Below are 24546 nucleotides of genomic sequence, written 5' to 3'. Positions count from 1 at the left end.
CCAACCCCTTGAGCAGGCAGCTGAGCTCCACGCCTACTTGTCGGCCCTGCACAAGGTGGCTCTGGTGCTTTCTCCCTCTATAACCAGTACGGGGGATATGACAACACACATATCAAAACCCTATCCATCAGGGCAGACATCCTGTAACCATCACAATCTTTAACTGTTAATAGCTGGAGGCAAATGATTTGAGTTTTATTTCCCCACTTATGTAAAAAGAGAACCAGAAGTGCTTTCTGATGTGGCGTGAGACAAATATTCCAATAGTCAGCGGTACAGTAGTGTACTTTTGCTTTGAGCACACTTCCAGACAAGCTACAACAGTGACAAAACTGCCCTCTGGAGGCTCATGGTGTTACTGCACAGCACAGGCTCCACCAGAGCTTGAAGACAGACCACAGGCAAGTTGCAAGACTGTCACAAGGGGTGTCTGACAGCACCAGGCTTATCTGATGCAAGGCTAAGACTCCACTTTATATCTTCCAGAAATCATTCTACTATTTGCTTTCATGCAGAGATGTGTAAAAAAAGTACACATAAAAAAATGTGTAAAAAAAGCTGTGAGAATAATTAAGCCAAAAAGGAGCTGATTTAGGTCAAAGAACAGAGAATGCATACCAGGTGACAGACAAGCCATGCAGGACCAAGCCTGGATATCTACAACTCACACTCTAAAAACACCCATATTCACTGCTGGGGGGGTGTTCCCCTGATTACGTTGCCCATCAACCCTGCCGCACTGTGGCCCTCCAGGAGCTGCAATGAACAAACACCTTGCAGCAAAGCCCAAACATAGCAGGAAACACACACACACACGCGCAGTAGGGGTTTATCAGCTCTTCTTGTTTAATATTTCACAATGCAGAATATTTACAGTAGATTTAATGTTTTTCTCGCCCTGGCAAATGAATACAAACGCAAGACTGATTGTCACACTGCCACACTCCCCGGGCCCTGGGGAGGAAGAAAACATTTAAAAAAAAACCCATGCGGCTACCACAGAGCTTAAAGTCATTTCTTCACTCTTTTAACGTTAGATTTCAAACCGAATCGAACCAAAACAATATTTTCCCTCTCTCGATGAAAGAGATGACGAGGACTAATTTTGGATGAACAATGAAAAACAGGAACCTTTTCTAGTCTTCCTTTAATTACTTAACAGAAAGAGCAGACTAACAGATTATTTGCCCACAAGCAAAACATTTAGAAGTAACAACCATGGATCAAAAAAAACATTTAGCATTCCCGGGCATTATGAAGAGCCAAATTTCACTACGAGACCACAAATACCAGGGGTCCAAGTTTACAGGTTAAAACTGAATCTGTTGACACACAGGACTTGCACAACCCTCAGCTAAGAAATGGTTTAACTATCATACACATCTGTATGAAAAGTGTGGATAGTTTTTTTTTTAAATAAAGCATATACAACTGAAGCAATGAAACCCAGTGCATGAAAATCGGAGAAAAGGGCCAGGCACGTGAAGATGGCTGGAGCAGAAGCAGGGATCCATTGCCAGTGGTTTTAGAGGAACCCAGCCCACTACATCCTACAAACTCCTGTCATCTGGGACCAGGGCTGGACACCCCCATTGCAGAGAGCCACGATCCAGCTGGAGTTACGGGCCACCCACAAATCCAAGTACTTGGAGCTGAAGCAGATGATCTGTTCATTTCAGCCATTCGGAGGGGATCTGAAATCCAAAGCCCAGTATCCTGTCGTTCTCGGTAACCACATGGGTCCATTCCTGACTGAGCACAAAGCTCACAGGTCTTTCACAACCTGATGGTTTCAGATTTCAGACCTGCTGGAGTGCGGCTGTGAGGACAAGGGTGGGCCACCCCTGGCAATAAAGGCTCCGCAACTCCGCAAACTCCGCAGCTTGTGGTCAGCACAGCAAGAAATTTGAAAAAAAAGTACACTAACTGACAAAGAGCCTTTTCAAAGAACTAGACTAAACAGTATTGCCAAGCATGGGCAGCTGTACTTCTCAAAACTATAATACTACACATGTACACGTAGACTGAGAGGCTTTAAAAACCCCATGCACAAGAATGGGAACCAATGGCATTTGTTGCATTTTTAATGCCTCTCTGTGTAAAAATAGCCAATGGTTCACAAGCTTTTGAGATTAATGAGCTTCTGAGATGTTCTTCTGTGGCTCTCGTTCCCGAATAAGAGTGCCGGCTTCTGTGTTCTGGCACGGTGTTTCCCAGGCTGGCTCTCACCCCTTTGAAAAAACAAATCGCCTTTACCCCCTGACTTTCACCTGCACAGAAATTACCTGCCGTTCAAATCATGCTCAGCTCCAATTTCTCAAACTGCATTACCAGCTCAATGCACAACCAGGAGAGGAGCTATTGATGATCCGAAACCCAGAACCCCGATGGGATCGACTAGACCCCCCCCATCAGGCAAGGATGCGCCCCAAGAAAAAAACAAGGCAACAAAGAAAACTCCCCCTCCATGCAGTAAGTCCAGCTTAGAGCTCTGGACCCAACGTCAGCAACTGCAGCAAACACTAGAGTAAGTTAGTCATTTGACAACAAACATTTTCAGGTGGAAGACAGAAGGGGCCTGGCCGAGACTATGTGCTTCCTCGGATTCACGGCTACTGTTATACTGAGGAGGCTAGCGAGAAAAATCGTTTCACGGTTATTTCTGAAGGAATAACAGCGACGGTTTTAAAATAAAAAATGAAAGAACCTGAAACTGAAAAAGGTAGAATTTTAATGTTAGGGAGCTCCTGGTGTTGATTAAGCTTATAATAAAAAACTTTTTTTTCCCCTCTGTGATGCAGCACGGTTACCCCGCGGGGTGTAGGCCACGGCGGCGGACGAGACGCGCGCTGCGACACGCCTGCAGAGCGGGGAGCAGGCCCAGCGCCACCGCGTTAACTCTGGTCAGCTCCTGCCTCCAGGGTGCCCTGCGGATTGGCGGGTTTGTGCCAGGGGGTCTCCTTGTAGATGAACCAGCAGTTTCCTCCCCACAGGATCAGGTTGAGGAATCCAAAGATCTGAGCGGAGAAGGGAGAGAGAGAGGAAGAGAAAGAATTGCTCAGGTTCAGCAAACTGATGATCTACAGCCGATTCCAAACCTCATGCCACCACCGTGTGTCTTGGAAGGAACCACCGCCAAAGTCACTTGACAAACAAAAGAGCCAAAACGTAACTCCTGCTGCTCAAGAAGCAGCCCAATACAAACATCTTCATCAGAAACTTGTAGTACTGCAAACAGGCAGTCTATTGGTCACCCCCATCGGGACCTTACAGTTCTACAGACGGTCCCTGTAAAACAAATTCTAGCTCATTACTGCTACACATGTACTGTAAAAGCAAAATATACAGCAATGACCCACTGTATTTAACTGAAATTAAGTGACAGAAATTGAAACCAGAAGAACATATACTGCTCTCCCGTGGACAGTCACGCGACGCCATGACGAAACCCAGTGTACAGTAGTTTATTTCCAAGTGCACACGTACACTGGAATTCTTTATCGCGCAGATCTCTCAGGTCATACACAGTACAACAGACAACACCACACAATGTAGACAACAGGAAAAATAAATATGCAGTAGCAAGACCAAAACAAAATGGGAGACTATGTAACACTACGTGTACTAAAGCACTACAATTAGCTGCTGAGGATGTGTACTGCAGTGGGATAGGAGCTGTTCTTGAGGCTAGTGGTCCTTGCTTTAACAGTGCGGTACCGCTTGCCGGAGGGTGGGGGGAGAACAGTTTGTGGCTGGGATGGGTGGGATCCTGAATGATGGATTGGGCTTTATTGCGACAGCGGGTGGTGTGAATCTCACCAATTCATGGCAAGTCACATCCTAAAATCCTCTGTGCCGTTGCCACAACTCTTTGTAGTGCATCTCTGTCATGCATGGTAGTACTGCTGTACCACACAGTGATGCCACTAGGGAGGACACCTTCTATGGTGCTGCGGTAAAAGTTCATGAGGAACTGCTTCCCCATAACACATTTCTTTAAGCACCGCAGGAAGTACAAACGCTGTTGTGCCATTTTTCAGATTGGCTACAGTGTTGTGAGTCCAAGCCAGGTCGGTGAAGACCTGCAGGCCGAGGAATCTGGAGCAGCTGACAGTTTCCACTGCTGTGCCATTGATGCCGATTGGGGTGTGACTCCCTCTGGGTCTCCTGAAGTCCACAGTAAGTTCTTTTGTCTTGTTGACATTCAGGGGCAGATTTTGTAAGGTACTCCACTTCACTCCTGTTTGCGGACTCATCGTTGTTGTTGATCAGCCCAATAATAGGGGTGTCATCTGCAAACTTAGTGATGTGGTTGCTGCTGTAAGTGGCTGTACTGTTGTAGGTGAACAAGGAATATAGCCTAGGACTGAGACAGCAGCCTTGTGGAGCTCCAGTGTTTAGGAGATATTGTTGTCAATTTTCACCACCTGAGGTCTGCCCGTCAGGAAATCCAGTATGCAGTTGCAGACAGAGTTCCATTAGCCCAGATTCCAGAGTTTGAGGACCAGCTTGGCGGGAACAATTGTATCGAAGGCCGAGCTGTAACCAATAAAGATAGGTACCCCGTCTGTCTTAATGTTCTAGGGCAGTGTGAAGTGCTAGAGATAAGGCACTATCAACTGACCTCTTCGGGTCTGCTGGGACAGAGCAATTTATATAGGACAATACTAGTCTTTCCAGGCACTTCCTGACCACTGAAGTGAGAGCTGGGCAGTAATCGTTCAAGCAAGTTACCTTGGTCTTCTTGGGCAGTGGCACAATTGTGGTTTTAAAGCACTCTGGTACAGCTGACAGGGACAGAGAGAGGTTAAAAATGTCTGTATACACGGGAGATAGCGGACTTGCACAGGTTTTAAGGACACGAGGGGAGACACCATCTGGGCCAGCTGCTTTACAGGTTTTCACTCTCTTAAAGGTTCTACACACCTCATGCTAAGAGAGCTGTAACACGAAGTCCCCTGGTTCACAGGGAGCCTCGGCGGGAGTCTTAGCCTCAAAACAGCAGCAAAAGGTGTTCAGCTCATCTGGTAGAGATGCTTCAGTGCAGGAAATACCGCTGGTGTTGCCTTTGTAGTTTGTGATGTGCCTAGAGTCACCCCCAAGCTGTTTTTCCAGTTTGACCTTGTATTCCTGTTTTGCCAGTTTAATAGCTTTCTCCAGGTTGTACCTTGATTTTTTTATACAATTCATAAATCTTGTTGCTCTAAGTCAGTTTCTAATGCATTTATATTCCAACAAATGAGATGGAGCTGCTCAACCAGGCTAACCCACATGGCTGCTCAGTAGTTAACTGATCCAAGGATCTCATCCAGCTGCCTCCTGAAATAAAGCAGGGAATCGGCTTCGACCTTCTGGCTGGGCAGCCTGTTCCAGACTCCCATCAGCCTTTGTGGCTGTGAATGGGAGGGAGGGAGGGCCCAGGATCCACGTGACCCCGAGTAAACCTTTCTTACCACAGAGGCGTTGAGGCGCCCGAAGGAGGGGAGCAGTCCGGCGCTGCACTTGGCCAGGCTGCTGTTCTTGCAGGCGCTCAGGATGGAGACGATGGTGTTGGGGTTGGTGGAGTGCTTGACGTCGGTCAGGCCCTTGGCCCAGGCAGAGGACGACACCAGCCACAGGAAGGCGAAGGCGCCGGTCACCAGCAGGTCCTGCGGCCAGGGAGAAAGCACAAGCTGTCAGCTAGACAGCTAGCTGCTCTGTCTCTAATGCATGGATGTAAAGCTACACTGTACTGATACAGAGACTGTGACACAACTTTCACGTGGTTTTCATGCGACAAATGCATTTAAGGAGATCTTTTTGCCTTCCTGCTGTGCATCTTCCTTTTGGGGTTGGAATTTGGAAACATTAATTAAAATTGCCTTACTGTTGCAGCTGATGAGGGTGTGATAAAGGTTACAGACGACAAGAGGCCCTACAGCCCATCCAGCCCATTTGAAGGTGTGCAGAAGGACTTTGTCCGGACATTTCTCTATCTTTCCCAGGATATTACCTCCTGTAATTGAGTTGGGTGACTGGTTCCGGATCAGTTTAGACACGATCAGGGATTCTCCTCCTTCTCCACCCTGCCCACCCCCCCCCCCCCCATTTCTTTCCTGCCTCTCTGCTCTACACCCTACACCCCAATGGAGGAACAGCAGGAAACGTCATGATCTTTTAAATCAGTGACTGTTGCTCAGTAAATACCCATAGCTCCAATCCCCCAGGTCTTGACAATCAAGGAGGAATGACTAGACTACTGGAGACTCTCAATACAACTCGACAACTGCATCAAGTGCTTACTACTTACTACTGATTAATCATTTTTATGACAAAATAAATCACTTGATTCAATATTAAAGAATCAAAACCATGGGCTGTGCAGGGCACAATCTATCCTATATTACTGTACCGATACTGACCCGGGACACACGTCCTTATCAAACAGTTAAGGACAGGTAACCGAGTGGAAACGTCCGGGTGAGACTGAGGTCTTCACAGGAGTGACTGAACATCTTGACAAAGGCTGAGCCAAGTGAAGTAGTGTGTCGAGAGCTCTCGCGCCTCCCCGCCGCGCAGAGAGAAGCCCCAGTGTCCCAGTTCTGCTCCGGACAGGGCAGAAACTAACCAGTTCGGGGGTCACTCCTGGCCAGCACGACAGATCTTTTCTCTCAGCAGCAGCCCATCCAGTGCCCTGTTCCAGCGAGGCCAGCAGGGGTGCAGAGTGAACAAGGGCTCCTGGTCCCCAGAGCACTGCCAGGAGACCTCGTGCTGACCCCAGGTAGCTCCGGCACAGGACACTGACACCCTGATCTGCGTTTCCCATCCCCTGTCCTGGAGACCTTGCCGCTCCTGGGTTTTACATTAGCTTTAAAGGTCCAATTTCACGGACCAGTTATTAAATCTCAGTGACAAAATAAACTAATTGACGGTATGGGAAAACTTGACAAATTCTGAGTTACGTGTACAAAAGCGGGAATTTTGAGAGAGTCACTGCAAGTCGCCGTGTTATCACAAACTCAAATTAGAGTGATGTGGCCCTTCCCACTCACTAGTCACCGTCATGGCTAATGTCATGGGATGTATGAGCAGACATTTCACCTCAGAAATGTTCCAACGTGATCTGCATGCAGAGTAAAAAAGTAGTATTTGTCGGCAAAACCGTGTCGAAGTCGAGAGCAATATTTCTATTGGATTAAAAGAGCTGTATTCACAAGCCTGCTATTTTCAAATGTCATAGGGCCACTTCACCTCACAAGAAGTTTGGCTGGCTTGTTCTGAATCGCAGACAATGATATTATCTATTTTGTGATGTGAATTGGAGGTTTTACATGTTACTCAACTGTGCTTTTTATTACAGACTTTCAGGTCCTCAGTTGCAGGACAGAGTTGCAAATTATGCTGGACTTCGTTCCAGATGCTGGGTTACGGGCATCCTCTCACTGACGGTTACTGTTTAAAGGAGGCCAGTGGAATTTACCCATCCAGCCTGTACGAGTTGAAAAGATTTGTTACGGGAGTGTTTGTCATTCTCCCTGGTTTCAGCACATCGTTAATTGATAACCAATTAACAGTTGCTCATAAAACTATTAGAGAGCAACAGTTTTAAGCCATGGAGACTGGTTTATCTCACGTCTAGGAGATAGTACACATTGAGGGGTTACTTCTCAAACTGTACTTGAAAGTGCCAGCTGTGGCAGCACACTGGAACCTGGAGTTGACACTCCAGACCTAGGAAGCAGGGAATAAGAAGTGGAATTTTACTGTTTTTGGAGCACTTCAGGCCCTGCGAGAGCTTGGATGGGCCTTGGAGGTCTTGGATGGACTGGCTGGAGGGCCGAGCGGGATGGGGTGCTTTGGGGACAAGGCACGGAGCCCCTGCGGGGTGGGAAGAGGGCGGGGCCCGCTCACTCACCACGATGGGCCCACGGCTGGTCTGGCGGTACACGTGCTGGTAGCCCAGGTACAGGACAAGGGTGGCCACACAGTACAGGAAGCCGAAGACGCCGACGCAGACGAAGAACTCCGCGGAGGAGGAGTAATCGCCCTGGAGGTACAGCTTCTCCGTACTGTTCTTGCAGGTGGTGACCTCGTACTCCACTTGACTCAGCCTGCGGAGCAGCAACAGCGCAATCAGTCAGGCACCTCGCTGCTCATTCTGCCCGTTTTACTGCTGGTTTTCTGCCTGGGTACTGGGAGTCGCTGAATGAAATGGGTTGGTAACAGAGCAGTCAGTGTTGCTGCCTCACAGCCCCCAGGTCTGGCCCGGGACTCTGCCGTTTGTGAATAAGATAAGAGCAGCTATTTTAAAACTGCATTTGTGGATGTGCGCCCTTGTGTCCTGGCGAGCTATGAATGCTTTGACAAACAGAACAATAATTCAAATGGATGTTCTAAAGAGGTTACAAATACTGTCACATTGATTTTCATTGTTCTAAAAAAAATTTTAAATGGAGATTTTAAAATGTGCCACAGTAGGATAAGTATTTGATACTGTCTAGTAATATAACATTGGGGGTGACTGGCACGACATCTGGATGTCAGGTGGGCAGGAACTGGGCAGTGACGCACTGCAGAGGAGGCGAACAACACAGTATCAGGAGTTTCACCCACTGAAGGTTTCAATCATTGCCAAATACCTGCAATAGGAATGCCTGTTTGTGAACACTTACAGTACACCTAACAACTGAGCCAACTGTTTGTTTGTTTTTTAAAGGGCATGGATAACGCACTCCAATCACCAGGAAGAGAACCAGCACGGTCCTTTCCCCACACCAGCACGAGAGGTGTTCAAGGTGCAGTTCTGGGACCCACCTGAAGGGGTAGCCGAAGCTCGTGGTGATGTTTTCGATGGGACCCGGTGTTCCAGATGTGCACTGGACGGCGACGCCTGTGGTTCCGGTGTAGCCCCCCGTCGTGGCGAAGGCAAAGATCGTGAAAACCTGCAAACGAGGAAGCGGCTCGGCTTTCACTCGCGCTCCAGTGCTGCTGCCGAATGGCCGTGCCCTCTGACCCCTTCCCACTCATTTCACAGCTTCCTGCCCAGAGGCAGGGAAGTCACATGCTCGCTGTGAAAAACACTGCATGTCCTGGGCCAGGAGACCGAGCGCTGGCTACTCAGCACAGACTGCGCCTCGGGCACATGGGAGGGGCCTGTCGACAGCGCCACCGAGAGCTCCGTGGAGAGGGAAAGCCGTAAGAAGGTATCACCTAGTTCCCTTATTTCTTCCCTTCGTAGAAACAGAAAGAGAAGAAGCAGCAAGGGAGATCCGACCACAGGGGATGCAGCCTGTCTGAATACCACTCTCGCCAGGTATCGTTCAGCAACACTCTAGGGGTTGGAGCAATATGTGCAGATAAAACCCCACTTTGGCACATGCCTGGTCCTAGATTTCCAGTGAATGTGTTCTCAACGACCATTAACTGCGTATCTTTTTCCGACACAGCAGAGGACTACCATGGACGCTCAAGCTTCTCAGAACGGCTGGAACACAGTAAATATTGTGCGAATCTCTCATTCCTGCAAGCAGTGGGAATTCATTGTAACAAAGGTCTGTCAAGTTACAGATTAGCCTCTGGAAGCAGACTATATGACTTCCTGCCAAAGTCCTTGCTCAGATCCGCTGGAGTTTTATGGGCTGACTGAGGGGCCTGGAGTTTCCACTGCTGCGACTTGCACACCTGGAGCACTTCAAGCCTTTCATGTCCCCGTTTAAAAAAAAAAGACTCCTCTCTTCCTCTCATCCCCCATCCCCAGATCCTCCCAAGTGCTCCCTCCCGAACTCTTTAAATAAACTCTCCAGCCAGCACATTCCTTTGTGATTCAGCACTATTAATGGCTTTGTATTCCCACAGGCTCCCTGGAAAAAAAACACGCAGTACATGTAGACACCTCAAGAAAAAACTCAAACTTAAACAAGCCTGCTGCCCCCCTCCCTCAAAGGCAGCACCAACACAGAACATGTGCGTTCGTTTCTGCCTCGTCAGCGTCATAAAACCCTGGACTTCCAGCTCCACATGCTCGGCTCGCAGCCGCCAGGCCTGTCTGGCCCTGTGTGTGCGCACAGCGGGCGGCCCAGCACACCAGCCCCAGCTGCCTGCCAGCCTGGCAAGTCCTCCCCCGGCCCCGGAACCAGCCGCAGACGGGGGGGGGGGGGGGGGCAGCCCCGTCACCTGCCAGCCTGTGTCCCCGTTAGCATAACGCAAAGGAACGGGAGCCGGGCCTCCGGTTGCAGAGCAGCGGCGCGGTCCATCCCGGGTTTTGCCACCTGCGGCCTCTTGTGGCCGTAGGCCAAACGGAAGGAGTCGGGAGCTCGCAGGCGCACTCCGAGGCACATCATAAACAAATGCTGCTCAGGCTTCGCACCCTGCCGTGCGATCTTCGGTTGGGACAGGATTCAGCTGGTACAAGTGCTGCCGCACACGCACATCCCTTCCCAGCACCGCACCGCGGCTCTCTCGGGCCGTAGCAGGCGCCGCTCTCATGTGCGCCGAGTCCGTCTTTTTTTAAGCCTTTTTCTCGGCCGCTTAGCTAAGATCAAGTGTAGTATCGTTTTTTTTAACCCGGCCTTGAAAACCAGCGGTACAGTATAAAACAACAGACATTCATTTACATATATATTTTTGGACATCCCTTCGAAAAGACGTAAGAATGAATTGATCTTTTCACGGTGGCACAGGCATAACGACCCTGGTGTGCGTGAACAAGTGCGTGAATATGCGTGAGCGTGTTTCTCAGGAGCCCGCAGAGCGGTGCAGGGAGAGCCGCACACTCCGCGCTTGCAGCGCCACGCCTTCCGCACACACGGAGGCAGCCCTGACCCGATTACCAGCCCTCTCTCCGGCTGCAGAGGAGAAACACTCTTCCCCTGCAAACTCCTGTACGTTTTGACACTTGCCTTTTGTAAAAAGTTTTATTAGAAACTGACAATGTTGGTGTATTCCCTTTATACAGCACCCCTGTGAACACACCTGGGCTGCACAATGTCAACACACAGCAGCTACGCAGCTAATCGCAACCCAGCCCGGATAATCTCATGCAAAACCTGGAAGAGCAGTCGCGCTGCTCTGGGCTCTGGCCCTCCCTCCCTGCGAACAGTCAGGACCTATGACCAGGCGAAGTATTTCACTGTAAACTGTAAACTGGAACAGTCAATATTTAGCATTTCAGTTAAACCCAACGGTTTCTGATTTAGTGGCCAACTTCCTTCATTCTCGTGTTTTATTTTTAAACACCTGACCGAGGAGAAATGGGGGTAGCGGGTGGGTATGAGGGGTAGGCAGACGGGCTCCTAAGCTCTTCCAAGAAACCGAGCGCCGTCCTGGTAGAGAAGCTCTCTTTCAAGTGACAGAGAGAGGCTCGCACCTGTGGCGTGAAGTCACGGTCAAGTGCGTTTCGTCTTCCTGTTGGTAACAAACAAATAAATGGGCCAGTTTCCGCCAGGTCACGGCGTCCACAGGGCATAACCGTTTGGGAGCGGAATAACCCGGTCCGGTCCGGGTCGAGACTGGCACCGCAACGCTTCTGGCAGACCCCTCGAATCCCACGGCAAACTGTAGCGCTATTATCAGGCCAACAACTTCAGACGACCCTGCATCGTCATCTTCCTACAAGCACGCCGTCATGACAAATGCGCTTTGCGACGAGGTGCGTTTTTTCGGCATCGAGGGCGACTCCTTGGCCTTGCAGACAAGCCCGCGTGTGATCCCACGATTTACTTCTTAATTATAAAGTACTTTACGTCCCTACTGTCACTAACGTGTAACCACCCCGTCTTTACCTATACACTTACCCGACAGCATGAGCGACACACGTTTCATAGTAACTAGCTAAAGACCAAAACGTAAACCTGTTCGTCTCATCGTTATATAGAAACATAAGGAGGAAAAATAAAACAACACTGGAGAAACGTGCTTAAAAACGAATTCAAAAGCGGAGCGGGGTCCCAGCGCCTCCCGAAGGTTTCGGTCGCTGGGAGTTGGGTGTTGCCTTGGGGAATCATTATCGTATAAATCTTCACGCTTCGGGTAGCAGACTAGCAGAAAAACACGGTCTCACCGCAGCTGGTGCCGAAGCAGCGCTAACATCCACCCCAGATCCGTGCAAGTGCATGAGTTAGCACTGATTAACTTGCACGGAACCGAAAGGGAGAGTGCACCGGGCTAATCACTAGCCGCTCCGCCGTGCTTCGTTTCTTCCCTCAATAAAAAAAAAGGCCGAAAGCATGCCCAGGCGCTTACCCACTCCAGGACTCGGATAAATCCCAGGGGCTCTTTTAAAGGTCCGATGTCCAGGCTGAATCCCGTCATGACTTTCTAGAAGTGCGAACAAGCAGGAGAGAGGTGTGACAACGCGAAATGGGACGACAAGCGCAGCGCGGAAACCAGCCGCTGCGAGATTAGTGATCAAAACGCAAATTTAGTTTTTTTTTACCAGTTACGTTACCTGAGCTACCGCCTCCATTGCGTTATCTCTGTGAGTTTTTTGCGAAATTTCTTTCCTACGGGCTCAATTTTTTTTCTCTTCCTGCAATCTAACCGTTTTGTTGAGAAATGTTTTTTTTTCTCCTCCCAAGTGCTGTGAGTCAGCCTACTCTTGAGCGTCTAGTTGCAAAAAAATCCTCCTTCTCTCTCTCTCTGAACTTTTCTCTGTCAAACTTTCTGACCCGACACCCCCCGACCACGTGACCGGCTCTTAAAGGCGCACGGCGTCACGCGACGCTCCTGAGCAGTCAGGAGTTTGCAATGGGATGTTGCTTTCACCGAGTTGTTGTGAGAATAGTAATTAAAACAAACGCACAGAGGGTAAGGACGCCGATATTATTTTACGTTTCAGTTAACATAAATGGCGTCTTGAAACGCACACTATTCGTGTACGCGGAATTAGAAGAGCTTCAGCCACATTGGCACGGAAATTAAGAAAAAATGAGTTTGATTTAAACAAATGCCACCACGTCTTCAGGATTTCTATTTTTACATTGCACATCTAACATTTCTACGTTATTAAGACAATAAAATGCAGATTAACACTTTCTAACTTTTCTACAAAACTACAGGTTCTGTAACTTTTACATCAATGGGTTGTTTCAGTAACAATAAAAGTGGATTTCGAGCTGCATATCCATTTAAAACATCGACAAAATTCTATTTTTAAAACGTTCTCAGGTCGCATTCTACTTTAGTGTTATTCTAAACATATAATGCAATGATATTGTTATGATCCAGTAGATTGTTTTACAAATCAAGACTTGACGTCCTTTAATTCCATGTGCTATTCAGGAATTATAAAGCTGAAACTGGCACAGCGTTAACAGCCAATACAAACCGCGTACAACTTTTTAAGAGTTGAAAGAAAATTTAGAAGCCTCCTAAAAAGAGAATATTTGAAATCATTTCCCCGCACTTAAGAACGTGGCTGGAGTAAATACCCAGACACCCAGTTGCTCATCAAGATCATCGGTGTAGATGTTCCTAATAGTTCCTGAGTAGTTTACTCTGTTCCTTGAAGGTCCAGTGTTTTCTGGTTTTGCACCTGAGCTCTCAGTTATACAGATGGACTATCTAAGGGTTTAAATGAGGAGGAGCTTCACTGTGTGTTGCCTGCAAAGGAACTATCCATCCATCCATTTCCTAACTTCATCTCATTCAGGGTCATGGGGAGCCATAGCCTATCCCAGCAGGCAACAGGTGCAAGGCAGGATACACCCTGGGCAGGACGCCAGTCCATCGCAGGGCACAAAGGAACCAGTAAAGGTTAATTCCTCAGAGAAATGTAAAAGGAAAGAAAAAACACTGTTTCAGTCTTCAGGCCTTCTTCAAGTATGACCTTAAGGTTTTGACACCTGAAGAAAGCTTAGCAGCCAAAACGCTTTGTTTTATTTCACTTTTTCAGTGTGACATTAAACTGTACTATGGATTTTATAGGTATCCGTTCTTTCAAGTGACTGTTTTGGTTAATCAACTGTAACACACCTCAAGAAAAACCCTGTACTGTACTGGTACCCTTTTTCCTGACCGCCCCATCATCTCATACTGCCGACCGCCTAATCTGTGCAGCCTTTTTGTTCGCAGCTCCCTTGACCGCCCTCAGCAGCCATCCACACCAGACACTTTTCCTCCACAACAGAATCTGCTGCAAATTTATATCCACTATCACTTCCATTCAAGGCCTCTCTGGACAGTTCCGGATCACTCAGATGACATATTGTTCTTCCAGCAACCTTGTTTACTCCATGTCTTGCAGAAAATGCCCAGATAACTACATTGGCGAGACTGAGAGACCATTTCAGGGAACATATCAGGGCTGTGAGGATCAAAGATCCCTCCAAACCTATAGTTTCCCATTTCACTTTTAACGGCCATACTGATCTCTCTGTCTGCATTCTCACAGAGAAAGACATCCGGAACTAGAATCACACCTTACCCCTTCTCTCAATGACAGGCTCATTTCTTTTACACCCCCGTCTTTTGTTCTCCCATACTTTATCAACTGCCCATTTTCCTCTCTCCCCCACACCTGAAGAAGACTCCAAGCCAAAACGTTGTGTATCTTTTCTTTTCAGCATTTAATTAACCTTTACTTGTTCCTTTGCAGCCTACACATGCTGACGCAGCTACCTACCTGAACGTCTTCCACCCTATACTGTACTTGTCTAACTAAGAGACGAGATCAATGATTAGAACTGATACTGGACGGCACAGTGGCGCAGTGGTTATTATAGCAGCCTCGCAGCACTGAGGTCCTATGTTAAATTCTGGACAAGGGGTGCTATCTGTGTGGAGTTTGTACGTTCTCCCCTTGCTCATTCTGGTTTCCTCCCACAGTCCCAAAAAATACTGGTAGGTTAATTGGCTCCTGGGAAAATTGGCCCTGGTGTGAGTGTGTGCCCCGTGATGGACTGGTGTCCTGTCCATGGTACACCCTCCTTGCACCCAGTGCTTGCTGGGATAGGCTCCAGCTCCCTGTGACCCTGAATGAAAAAAGACGGTATGAGGCTCGATGGATTAATTATATTGCAGGACGTAGCGGGTACAGGTCACAGTGATGAAATACAAAACATCCAACAGGAATGAATTGGATGAACTGTATTTTGCCAGTGTTTGAAGTGGTAGGTTTGTTACTATTTCTTTTTATTTTTGTTGTTTATAAATATTTCTAATGTTAAAAACTTAAGAACATTTTCAAATGAGAGGAGACATTTCAGCCAGTCAAGCCCATTTGGAGGTTAGTAGTTCATGGATCCAAGGGTCTCAGTGTGCCTGTTCTCAAAAGAAACCAGTTTCTTGGCTTCAGCAAATATTTTTGTCAGGAACCCTATAAATAGTAAGAATTAATCATTGCATTTTATAGTGCTCTTTACATATAGGAGGAATAGGAGGAGACCACCTCCATTCACCACTCTATTAACCCAGAATGGAATATAGCCCCCCCACCAGGGTTAATGCACCTACTCTTACAAACAGTGCTAACCAAGTAATCAGGACTTTGTCTCACTGAAAGGACAACACATCACCACACTGAGGCATTGGTTTGTAAATTCTGGTGTAGAAGGAAAGGTGACAGCTACTGGTCCACTGACAACTTACAATACTGGCACAGTTTTCCTTAGAGATCTGCCATCTCAGTAATAACCAGGCCCAACTTTTCTTGGCAGCTGAGCGTGATTATGAAATAGTAATGTTGGTGCCCAACAGTCTCACATACTATAGATCATCTTACATTGATGTATTTGAAAGTGGTCCAGAAAAAGAAGTGACAGATAAAAAAAAACAGTTTTAGGCAGTCGATAAAAGCACTGTAGCTTTCTTGACACGGAACGCATTAGATGGTGGTTTGGTGTTTTCTAGCCGGGTTGAAGGGTTTGATACACACGTCCGCTGTTTCCTGTCTGCGTGAAGCTAACTCATTGAGCTAATCCATTCAGTAAGTCATTGGGTTCGGGGGGACCGTATAAGATATAAATGTTATTCTTCTTTTCATGTATAGCGAAATCATGCGCTGATATTTATAGCATTAGCTTGTTTTAATAACAGATCTGATTAAAAAAAGATTTATGACGATAGCCTCATTGTCCCATCTCTTTATGTAACTTTTTGTTATTATGAGACATGGTGACTCTTCATGCGGTTTGTTTCTTTACTGTCTCCTAGGACATATCTAAATATTCTTATTAAGAAAAAATAAATGTTGGGGTATTCGGTGATGGGAAGTTTTTATTTCATTTCGTGTTTTAATGCTGCCGGTCAGGCAAACTTCATTGTCGCGCTTGAGTGACAGGTGGTTTGGCCAATAGCATTCAAGATTCACTGTGTAGGTGGCCTTTTTAAGTTGATTTAACCAATGGCGGTAGGGACGTATGCTGTGTTTAGGTTGATTCGCCGCTAAGTTTTAGTTCTTGGTGCGGTGTGTTTGACTGAGTGAATTTTATTTAGCCCGTTTTTGAAGCAGTAAGGTGTTTTCAGATCATTTATCTCTTCGTCGCCTCATCCACAGATTCACATCAGACAAAATGTTTTTGACAAGATCAGAATACGACAGGTAAGTGTTTTGCTTATTTTATTTTTGCTTTGTCATGACATGAATATCTCGATATAAAGGCCTTAGGTTCGAAATACCTAAACATCGTTTCTAATGCATCTTATCGGTTTCGGACAGTTGAATTAAAAAATGCCCGAATGCCTTCACCGCTTCGATGTTTTATCTTTGAATACGCGAATTTCGTTAACATTAGAGTCTCTGTGCAACTGCTGTTCTCTCAGTAGTTTAGTTTCGCTTTCATAATTGCGTACGTTCATGGTCGTTTTCAATTGCATTTTAAACTCCATTCGCTTTCCGATGTCTTGCATTTAAATTTAGTGATAATCGAGTAGTAACAAGTTTGAGACAAGGCAGATCGAGATTCTCCTGTCAGTCTGTGGTATACTGTAGTAAATCTACCGCGATATTCTCTATCGCAGGTAAATACTTGTGAGTAACGTTCTTTTTAACTAGTGAAACTGGAGGCTTATTTTACATGCCGTATGATCTATTGAAGCGTTTTTTTTTTATTGGATTGCAGAGGAGTAAACACATTCTCACCAGAAGGAAGGCTTTTCCAAGTTGAATATGCCATAGAGGCAATAAAGGTAAGTGTTGAGGACCACGTTAAAGACTGTCGAGATTTTGTTGGTAAATGTTTTTCAATTTTCTACTTGGATGAAGGAAGGAGTGTTCGTTTCCCTCCCTCTCGGTTTCGGCACTGCAGCTAAGACGCTCTCTTTTTACAAGCGCTGATGTTTGTTTGGATTTTAATTGAAATCAATTGCACGCCCCAGCAGAGTTGTTTGGAATCAGGCTGTTGCATCAGTAATGGGAAGAAAGGTGGGTTTAAAGTTTTTAATTAACCATTTACTTTTAACTTTTAGAACAGATGTGATTGTTGGCTGATGCGTTCAAACCACCTAAACCCATCCTGTTCCCCTGTAAAGGAAAAAGGTGACTTCCTGTTGACTGCAAAGTCTCGCGTTGTTGTAGCTATTCTAACGAAAATGTCGCCTCTGTTCCCCTTCAGCTGGGCTCCACAGCCATCGGCATCCAGACAGCGGAGGGGGTGTGCTTAGCGGTGGAGAAGAGGATCACCTCTCCGCTCATGGAGCCCAGCAGCATTGAAAAGATTGTGGAAATTGATTCCCACATAGGTAGGTGCTGGAGGGACCAAAACCACAGTAGCCAGTACAGTTGGCACATTGCTGTAGAAGCACTCCGTGGCAAATTGTTGTGAAAGTGTGGTCTGGGAAATAAGGTGGGTGTGTAAATGCGCACAGTACCTTTTCTCCTTGCATTTCAGCCTTTTTGTTACAACCTGTTTTTTTTCTGTCTGCCACAGGTTGTGCTATGAGTGGGTTAATAGCTGACGCTAAGACGCTAATCGATAAAGCTCGGGTGGAAACGCAGGTAAGTGTGTAGGGCTGCCCTCCTTCTTTCTGTTACAGCACTTCTGCTCCTATGCTGTGGTGTTGACTATATCCACAGTCAAGGTGCTCATTCATTGTGCAAGAAACACCTCCTTTTGTTTCAAACAAGTGTAAATCTGTCATCCAGGAATCGACTGTCCTGGAAAAGTTTCCTAAAAGCGAGTGTGAGTGCACAGCCCAGGGAGGCAGAGAACAGGCGCTCGTAACCAGCTTGGAAAGATTGCCAAGAGTGTCAGTTCTCTTGGGAGTCTCATTTGACTCTGTAGCAGTAGGATTTGCTAGTTTGTTGTACAGGCTTCAGCAACCCGGGTTTCAGCTGCTGGTTGTGCTTTTGGAGCATTGCTTCCGAAACCTTGCCAACTCATGGCACCCCTTCAACACGCCACCCCATTTGCAGCACACTGGATCATTTCAAAATAATGCGCACTAATATTGCAAGAAATATTTTAATTTGAACTGAAACAAACTACAATCCTAATGTTAGCCATCACCTTTTTGGTGAAGAAATTCCATTTGATGTGAGCTTATTTTAGTGAATGGAACTGTTTAATATTTGGTTGAGTGCTGGAAAGAGCTAGAGTTACTGATGCACTTTGGTCCTGACACAAACTGGCTGTGGAAACGTGCCTGTGGGATTAGCCTCCTCTGGAATGCTGGAAGAGTGAGCAGTGATCTGATGCTGCCTGGTTGTGGTCTCCCCCTCACAGAATCACTGGTTCACCTACAACGAGACGATGACAGTGGAGAGCGTCACCCAGGCTGTGTCGAACCTGGCGCTGCAGTTTGGAGAGGAGGACGCAGACCCTGGGGCAATGGTAAGTCTTCTGCGGAAGAGCTCTTCAGCGGCCTGAGCTGTATGCTCAGGCGAGTGGGGTCTTACTTTTCTGGAGTGTGTACTAGTGAAATGTGAAAAGGTGTTTCGATCAAATTAATCTCCCTCTGAATGGCTGCAGCCGTTGATGACTGACAGGTGCGATTGAAAGGTGTCGGGAGAGAGGAGAAGTAGGGAAGGTGTTTCTCCAATTGAGAGTTTTATTTTTGTTGTTTTCCGTTTCTTTCAGAGTCGTCCGTTTGGCGTGGCGCTCCTGTTCGGTGGTGTGGATGAGAAAGGGCCCCAGCTGTAAGTTTTATTAATTGAATTTCAGTTATGACATCGTGTGATGCATGCTTATCTTTTGTCCTTTTGCATCGGGGGCCAGTGGAATTTTAGACCATTAAAATATTTAAAGCACTGGCCAGTCAGCTGCACTGCATGTGAATTAGTTCCTGTTGAGGAGTGAAAATAAGGCAGTACCATACGCTGCGTTTTGAATTGCCCGGTTGTTTTCTAGCCTGCTTTACAATTTCATACCACTTCCACCAGCATACAGAGCAGCTCTCAAGCTATTTGACAAATCAGACTGAAAGTTTTTTAAAAAACGGTTCTACAGGTCTTCTGTAGCAGAGACAGGTGTGAACAGTCAGATGGAATGCTTTCCTCCAAAATAAAGTTTCCTGTTCTCGATTAAGTCCAATATATCATCTCTTATTTCAGGGCTCTTTCAGCCAAATCTGTTGTTTTCTGTCTGCTAATGTCATCTAAAATCTGATTTCCTCAGAGGAATTAACAAGCATTACATATAATCCAAGTTTCGTTTTAACAGACATAAGAAATGATCTGGTTAGGATTTGTTAAGAATAAGACTCTGTCGGAGGCAGTTCTATACTTCCTGCTTTGTGACAACTTGTGGATGTGTGAGTTTGGCAACCTGGTTCCTAATTGCTCTGTAGACAATGTGTTGCTTATGCTGCTGGAGCAGTCCAGAGGCTGCTCTGACAGTTGAACCCCAACCTTTCTGTCTGTCTCTTGCCTCTTCATTGCTGTTTGTCTCTGTTGTATATGCAGGTATCACATGGACCCCTCTGGCACCTTCGTGCAGTGTGATGCTCGGGCCATTGGCTCTGCCTCCGAAGGTGCCCAGAGCTCCTTGCAAGAAGTCTATCACAAGGTGAGTTTCCCCCTCTCCTGGGTGTTTGAATGCTGCAACACGGGGGGGGGGCTTTCCAATGCCCTGTGGGAAGGTTGCAAAGCACCAAGGGAAAAGTTATTCCGAGACGTGTTCATTTCAATTCAGAATACTTTATTCATCCCCCAGGAGGGCAATTTAAGAAAAAGTGAATTAAGGTCTGTGTTTTCTTACACTTCATTGACCTGATGGTGTCCTTATGAATCATGCGTAAAACATGCATAGCAAAGGATGGTTTCAATCCATCAGCCTCTGGGTTATGGGCCCTGCACACTTCTGCAGCACCAATCTGCTGTCGAATTTCAGGTGTGTTCATTCTTGGGATTAATGGGCACATTGTGCCAAGCCACAAATGCCAAGTAAATTCAGCAGCTAGTCTGTCAGCAGCTACTGTGCACCAGTCTGAAAGGCAGATTCTGCCTGAGCACTTCAGTGCTTTTCCCCTGTCACTGAACCCTGACTTCAGCCCAGGCTGCCTATTTCAGACACTTCCACCTAGTATTTCTGTTACACAAACAGCATAGAGGACAAATTTATATAACAACCATCTCCCCCCTTGCTTTCGTGCCGCCTTAAGTCATGGGGTTACAAGATATCAGTTTCCTTTGTGGAGAGTCCCTGCCAGCTCTGAATTACCTGCCGCTTTTTGGTGTGTTTCTTTAGCCTAACTTGCAGTGTGAGGGCCGCATCCTGAGTAGCTGTGGTCCTGCTGTGCACAGGGAGCTCTTTGACACTGGATTGGCGCCAGGCGATTGTGTGCTTAAAGGGAGTTGCCCTGGGTTGAGGCAAGCGGTGTGACTCCAGAGCAGAGGGCAGGCTGCTCTTGCACAGGGCTTAGCAGGGAAAACACTCTGTTTCTCAAAATGGATCTGAGCTTTTGAGCAGCCAAAACAGGTGCCTGGATACCGGAAGTGACTATAGCTGGAAAATGCAGCCTAGGTGCAGGTTACCTTCATTTAGAGGAGGAAGTGGATTCTCAGCTGTGTGTTTGGAAGAGTAAATAACACTTTGTGCTTTTATGAGCAGTGAATATGTGTGCCATGACGGGCCATTTCAGACATTGCGCTCTTGTTGTTGCTCTGACGATAACTTGCCGATAACAGCTTAAGGTCACATTCCTCCCTCCGTTTGGCCTTGCTCATACTTATTTAGATTTGCCACGGGCCACTGAGGCTTGGGTTGTGCTCGGTGCTTACTTCCCCTTGCACTGTCAGTGCCTGCTCCATAGCAAGGTGGTGAGCAGTTCTGCTTGCTCCCCTTGACACGCTGGATTCGAGTCTTCACCTGTGGTCCTACAGCCTTTATAGGCAGCAGTTATGTTATGGGTTCAGGAATTGAATAGTTTGACGGCAGTTTGATAAGCAAGCATCAGAGTAATTTAGACCTCATTTAGGACAAAAATATAAATACACCTCAGCCATGAAATACCTGTTTTCCGTCCTTAATTTTGCACGCTTCTTGTTGTTTTGGCTGAGATCAAGTGTAGTACTTTCTTAATTGATACATGACTTACAAGAGTTACAAAAGCTTCTGATCTGTACAAACAAGTGACTTGGGGTGGCTACGGGACTGGGACATCCCCTGGTCTGGAGCTTGGGCTTTGCTGCCGGGGAATAGCCGTCTTCTGTCTGTGCAGCAGGAATGGTGTTGTAACAGCCCCCAGACCGCTGTCCTGCCAGGGATGAGTGTAGCTGTAACATCCAGGGAGCAGAGCTCAACCTTCAACAGCCCTGCAGCTTGGATTGATACCGCTCAACGAGACAGGCGGGCTCAGTCTCCTGGTGGACTCGTCAGTCCGCAGTCATGGGTGTCGCTGCGGCCTGGCATCCTGTCAGACTGGCGCGTTTAAATCACATGCCTGTCATTAGAAACAGCATCTGACTCTTGCCTTGTTGTGCAGTGAATGGATAATCTCATTTTGATTTTCAAGCACAACATATCCTTATGTTTTTTTCTTTTTTCTCCCCTTCCAAGAGATTGTGGAACAAGCAGAAGCAATGCAAATATCAGGATGAAAACCTGAAGCACACAAATGTTGATCTTTTTGTGTTGTTTCATAAATTGTGTTTTCCAGTCGATGACTTTAAAAGATGCCATCAAATCTTCGCTCACCATCCTGAAGCAGGTCATGGAGGAAAAACTGAATGCAACGAACATAGAGGTAGATGATCTTTATTTCCTGATGATTTTTTTACCCCCTGTATATCACTCTTTCCCTTCCAGCATCCCTGAGATCCATTGTGGTCACAAATCCAGCCAGTTGCAGACAAATACGTTGACTTCCACCCAGGAGTCTCACAAGCCCAACAGCAGCTCTGGGGAGACCTGTAATATTTCTGGCCTCCTGTCCTGAAAGCCCTGTGCTCTGATGGTGGTTTTCTTTACCTTGTTGATCCCCGGTATGAAGTGCTCGGTTTATAAGATTGTAGTTCCTGTCAGGCAGGTTGCAGTTTTTTAGCTGGGGTTCAATTTTTTCAGGCCTTTAGTGGAATTGAATCCAGGGTGTTTTAACATCTTCAGGTTTAACTTTGCGTTTAATGCAGTCTAAAGTGATTTCAGCTGTTAGTTACATATTTGTTACATCAAGGACAGAGTACTGGAGAAGTGAGTCTAAGTTTTGTATATATTTGCTTCTGCTGAAGCAGCTTATTTAAGACCTTTAATTACTTCTCGATAGAGCCCACTGCTTTTGAAAGCCAGACACGTCTTCCCCGTTTATCTGCTTTGGAAGCTCAATGGAAATGAGAGGGATGCAGGACTCCACCTGCTATGTTGAACGTGTTGTGCAGCCCAGTGTGTGCAGCTTTGTGATCTGTGACTCTGTATGATGGAGTACTAAACCTACCTCTCAGGATTGTGCGAGATGTGAGAATCCCCCCCCCCTGCTGCTGCTATTAACAAGTAGTGTTGATTACAACAAGTACTGTTGTGTTTGGCAGGCAGTTTCATCCCAGGGGACCTCCAGTAGAGCAAGCTACCTAATAAAATAGAATACAGCTTACAAAAATAGTGCTTGTTGTAGGAGGCACAAATCTATGAAATAGCGCATACACAATGTGTCCTAAAGAACATACCTTACATTGCAATTACAATTAGCAAAACTGACAGAAGCTCCAAACACACTTGGGACTGTCCAGAATGGATAATTACAGTTTGCTAAGAAATGCCTTCTGCGTGCACAAACGCATTTTGTCCCAGAGGGATATCAGGACGTTGGCCACATCATGTGGGCTTGTGGTTGGGGCTGTTTGGGCAGTCATCATAAGTATTAATATTGTTTTCTCTCCGACAGCTTGCTACAGTAGAGCCTGGGAAGACATTTCACATGTACACGAAAGAAGAGCTAGAAGAGGTTATTAAAGATATTTAAAGTCCAGCAAGCTGGCACTGACGGATTTTTAGTAGATCTGACTCCCACAACAGTCGAGCACACCAGACGTTCCTGGATTGCGGTGCAAGAGATGGTAACCAATGCCTTTTTAGCTCTCCTGAGACGCACACACAGTAATGCTGTTTCAGTGAATAAGCAGGAATCTACTGTTTGTATTATTTTTTTCTTCCTTTCTTTCATGATTTTTACAAGTCTGTACATAATACAGCACAACATGAGAACTGGGACTAAAGGCAAAAAAAGGGGTGATGTGTAATTTTTGTTACAACTTGACTCAATAAATCTGTTGTATTCCAAAACATATCGCATATGTGACTCTGGTCTGTTCCTCTGCAAGTCAGAGCACAATGTGTGAACACATTGGGTGATCTGACAACTGTGTCACCTTTACATATCTGGACCTATCTGATAGACCTGCAAGAATTAAATATTTTATTATTCAGCTAGTATAATTGCCCAATTGTTTTATTCTGATAGATTGAAATAGACCTTTGTCCTAAACTTATTTATTTGATGTGGCACATTAGGAAAATACTGTACTACTCTGAGCCATTAAAAAATGTCTTTAGCGTTGCGAATCATTTTGTTTGCTGCACAAGGCCACCTACAGAGGAGATTTACTACCTCTCGATAGAAGTTCCTGGTAGGTTAGTTTTTCAGTCTTTCAGTTTTCTGCCAAAGTGCAACTGATGTGGACCATGAAATAAAAGTTTAGCAGCACTACTGCTCATCCTGTCAAGAGGTTGGAAGGTCGCTGGGCCGCTGCCTGGTACAAAGCAATGTTCTGGGCTGAAAGCAGCACACTGGGCGCTGGGTCCAAATGCATTGTGGCACAAAACCTACTAAAGAAATCCAGGTGGGAATTAAAATGCTGGGAAAACGCGGTACAGTTAAGTTCTAAAGTGTATAACTTTTTTTGCTGCTAAACTGACCCGTCGGCAGCACCGTTTGCTGAGCAGGATTCCTTGCCCGCCCATGGACTGGCATGAAGCTGGCGCGGAGCGGAGCTGTAATGTTGAAACCCGCGCCCTGTGCAGCCAGTATTGAGTAATTTAAGATATGCCGTTATTAAGTACCGTCGTTTTCTTCAGTTGCTTCGGCAGTCTCGATATTTTTCATGTCAGAGATTGACGCGACTGTGCAGAACAATAATGCATCATTATTTTAACGAATTCCGCAAGATCTGGCAGGCTGCTCGGTCACGTGACAGAGAACCCA

At 46.5% G+C, this 24546-nt stretch overlaps 2 protein-coding genes across 4 annotated transcripts; one reads left to right on the top strand and one right to left on the bottom strand.

Annotated features, from left to right (window-relative positions):
* Positions 1 to 822: 822 nt before the first annotated feature.
* On the bottom strand, positions 823 to 12668 carry sypl2a (synaptophysin-like 2a). Of its 2 annotated transcripts, XR_016091299.1 has the most exons (7): positions 12425 to 12663; positions 12220 to 12294; positions 8794 to 8921; positions 7895 to 8090; positions 5454 to 5648; positions 2811 to 3017; positions 823 to 2231 (listed from the first exon to the last, which is right to left on the bottom strand). XR_016091299.1 is itself a non-coding variant. In XM_088920428.1 (6 exons), exons 1-6 carry the CDS (start codon positions 12440 to 12442, stop codon positions 2895 to 2897), a joined length of 735 nt encoding a protein of 244 aa, XP_088776554.1. In that variant the 5' UTR covers positions 12443 to 12668; the 3' UTR covers positions 823 to 2894. The 2 variants fall into 2 exon arrangements, 1 of the variants encoding a protein (XP_088776554.1); XM_088920428.1 differs by having other exon boundaries at positions 823 to 3017; positions 12425 to 12668.
* A 3094-nt stretch (positions 12669 to 15762) lies between these two features.
* On the top strand, positions 15763 to 23629 carry psma5 (proteasome 20S subunit alpha 5). Of its 2 annotated transcripts, XM_088920429.1 has the most exons (10): positions 15763 to 15901; positions 16472 to 16516; positions 17037 to 17103; positions 17529 to 17655; positions 17844 to 17911; positions 18639 to 18746; positions 18993 to 19051; positions 19817 to 19919; positions 22012 to 22098; positions 23230 to 23629. In XM_088920429.1, the coding sequence occupies exons 2-10, from the start codon at positions 16488 to 16490 to the stop codon at positions 23305 to 23307; spliced, it is 726 nt and encodes a 241-aa protein (XP_088776555.1). In that variant the 5' UTR covers positions 15763 to 15901; positions 16472 to 16487; the 3' UTR covers positions 23308 to 23629. The 2 variants fall into 2 exon arrangements, with proteins under 2 accessions (XP_088776555.1, XP_088776556.1); XM_088920430.1 differs by lacking the exon at positions 15763 to 15901 and having other exon boundaries at positions 16351 to 16516.
* The last annotated feature ends 917 nt before the right edge of the window (positions 23630 to 24546 follow it).

Source organism: Atractosteus spatula, chromosome 7 (assembly GCF_055471065.1).
Source record: "Atractosteus spatula isolate fAtrSpa1 chromosome 7, fAtrSpa1.hap1, whole genome shotgun sequence".
NCBI lineage: Eukaryota > Metazoa > Chordata > Actinopteri > Semionotiformes > Lepisosteidae > Atractosteus > Atractosteus spatula.
Note: the sequence above shows the minus strand (reverse complement) of the source record. Positions and strands in the feature narration are given on the sequence as shown.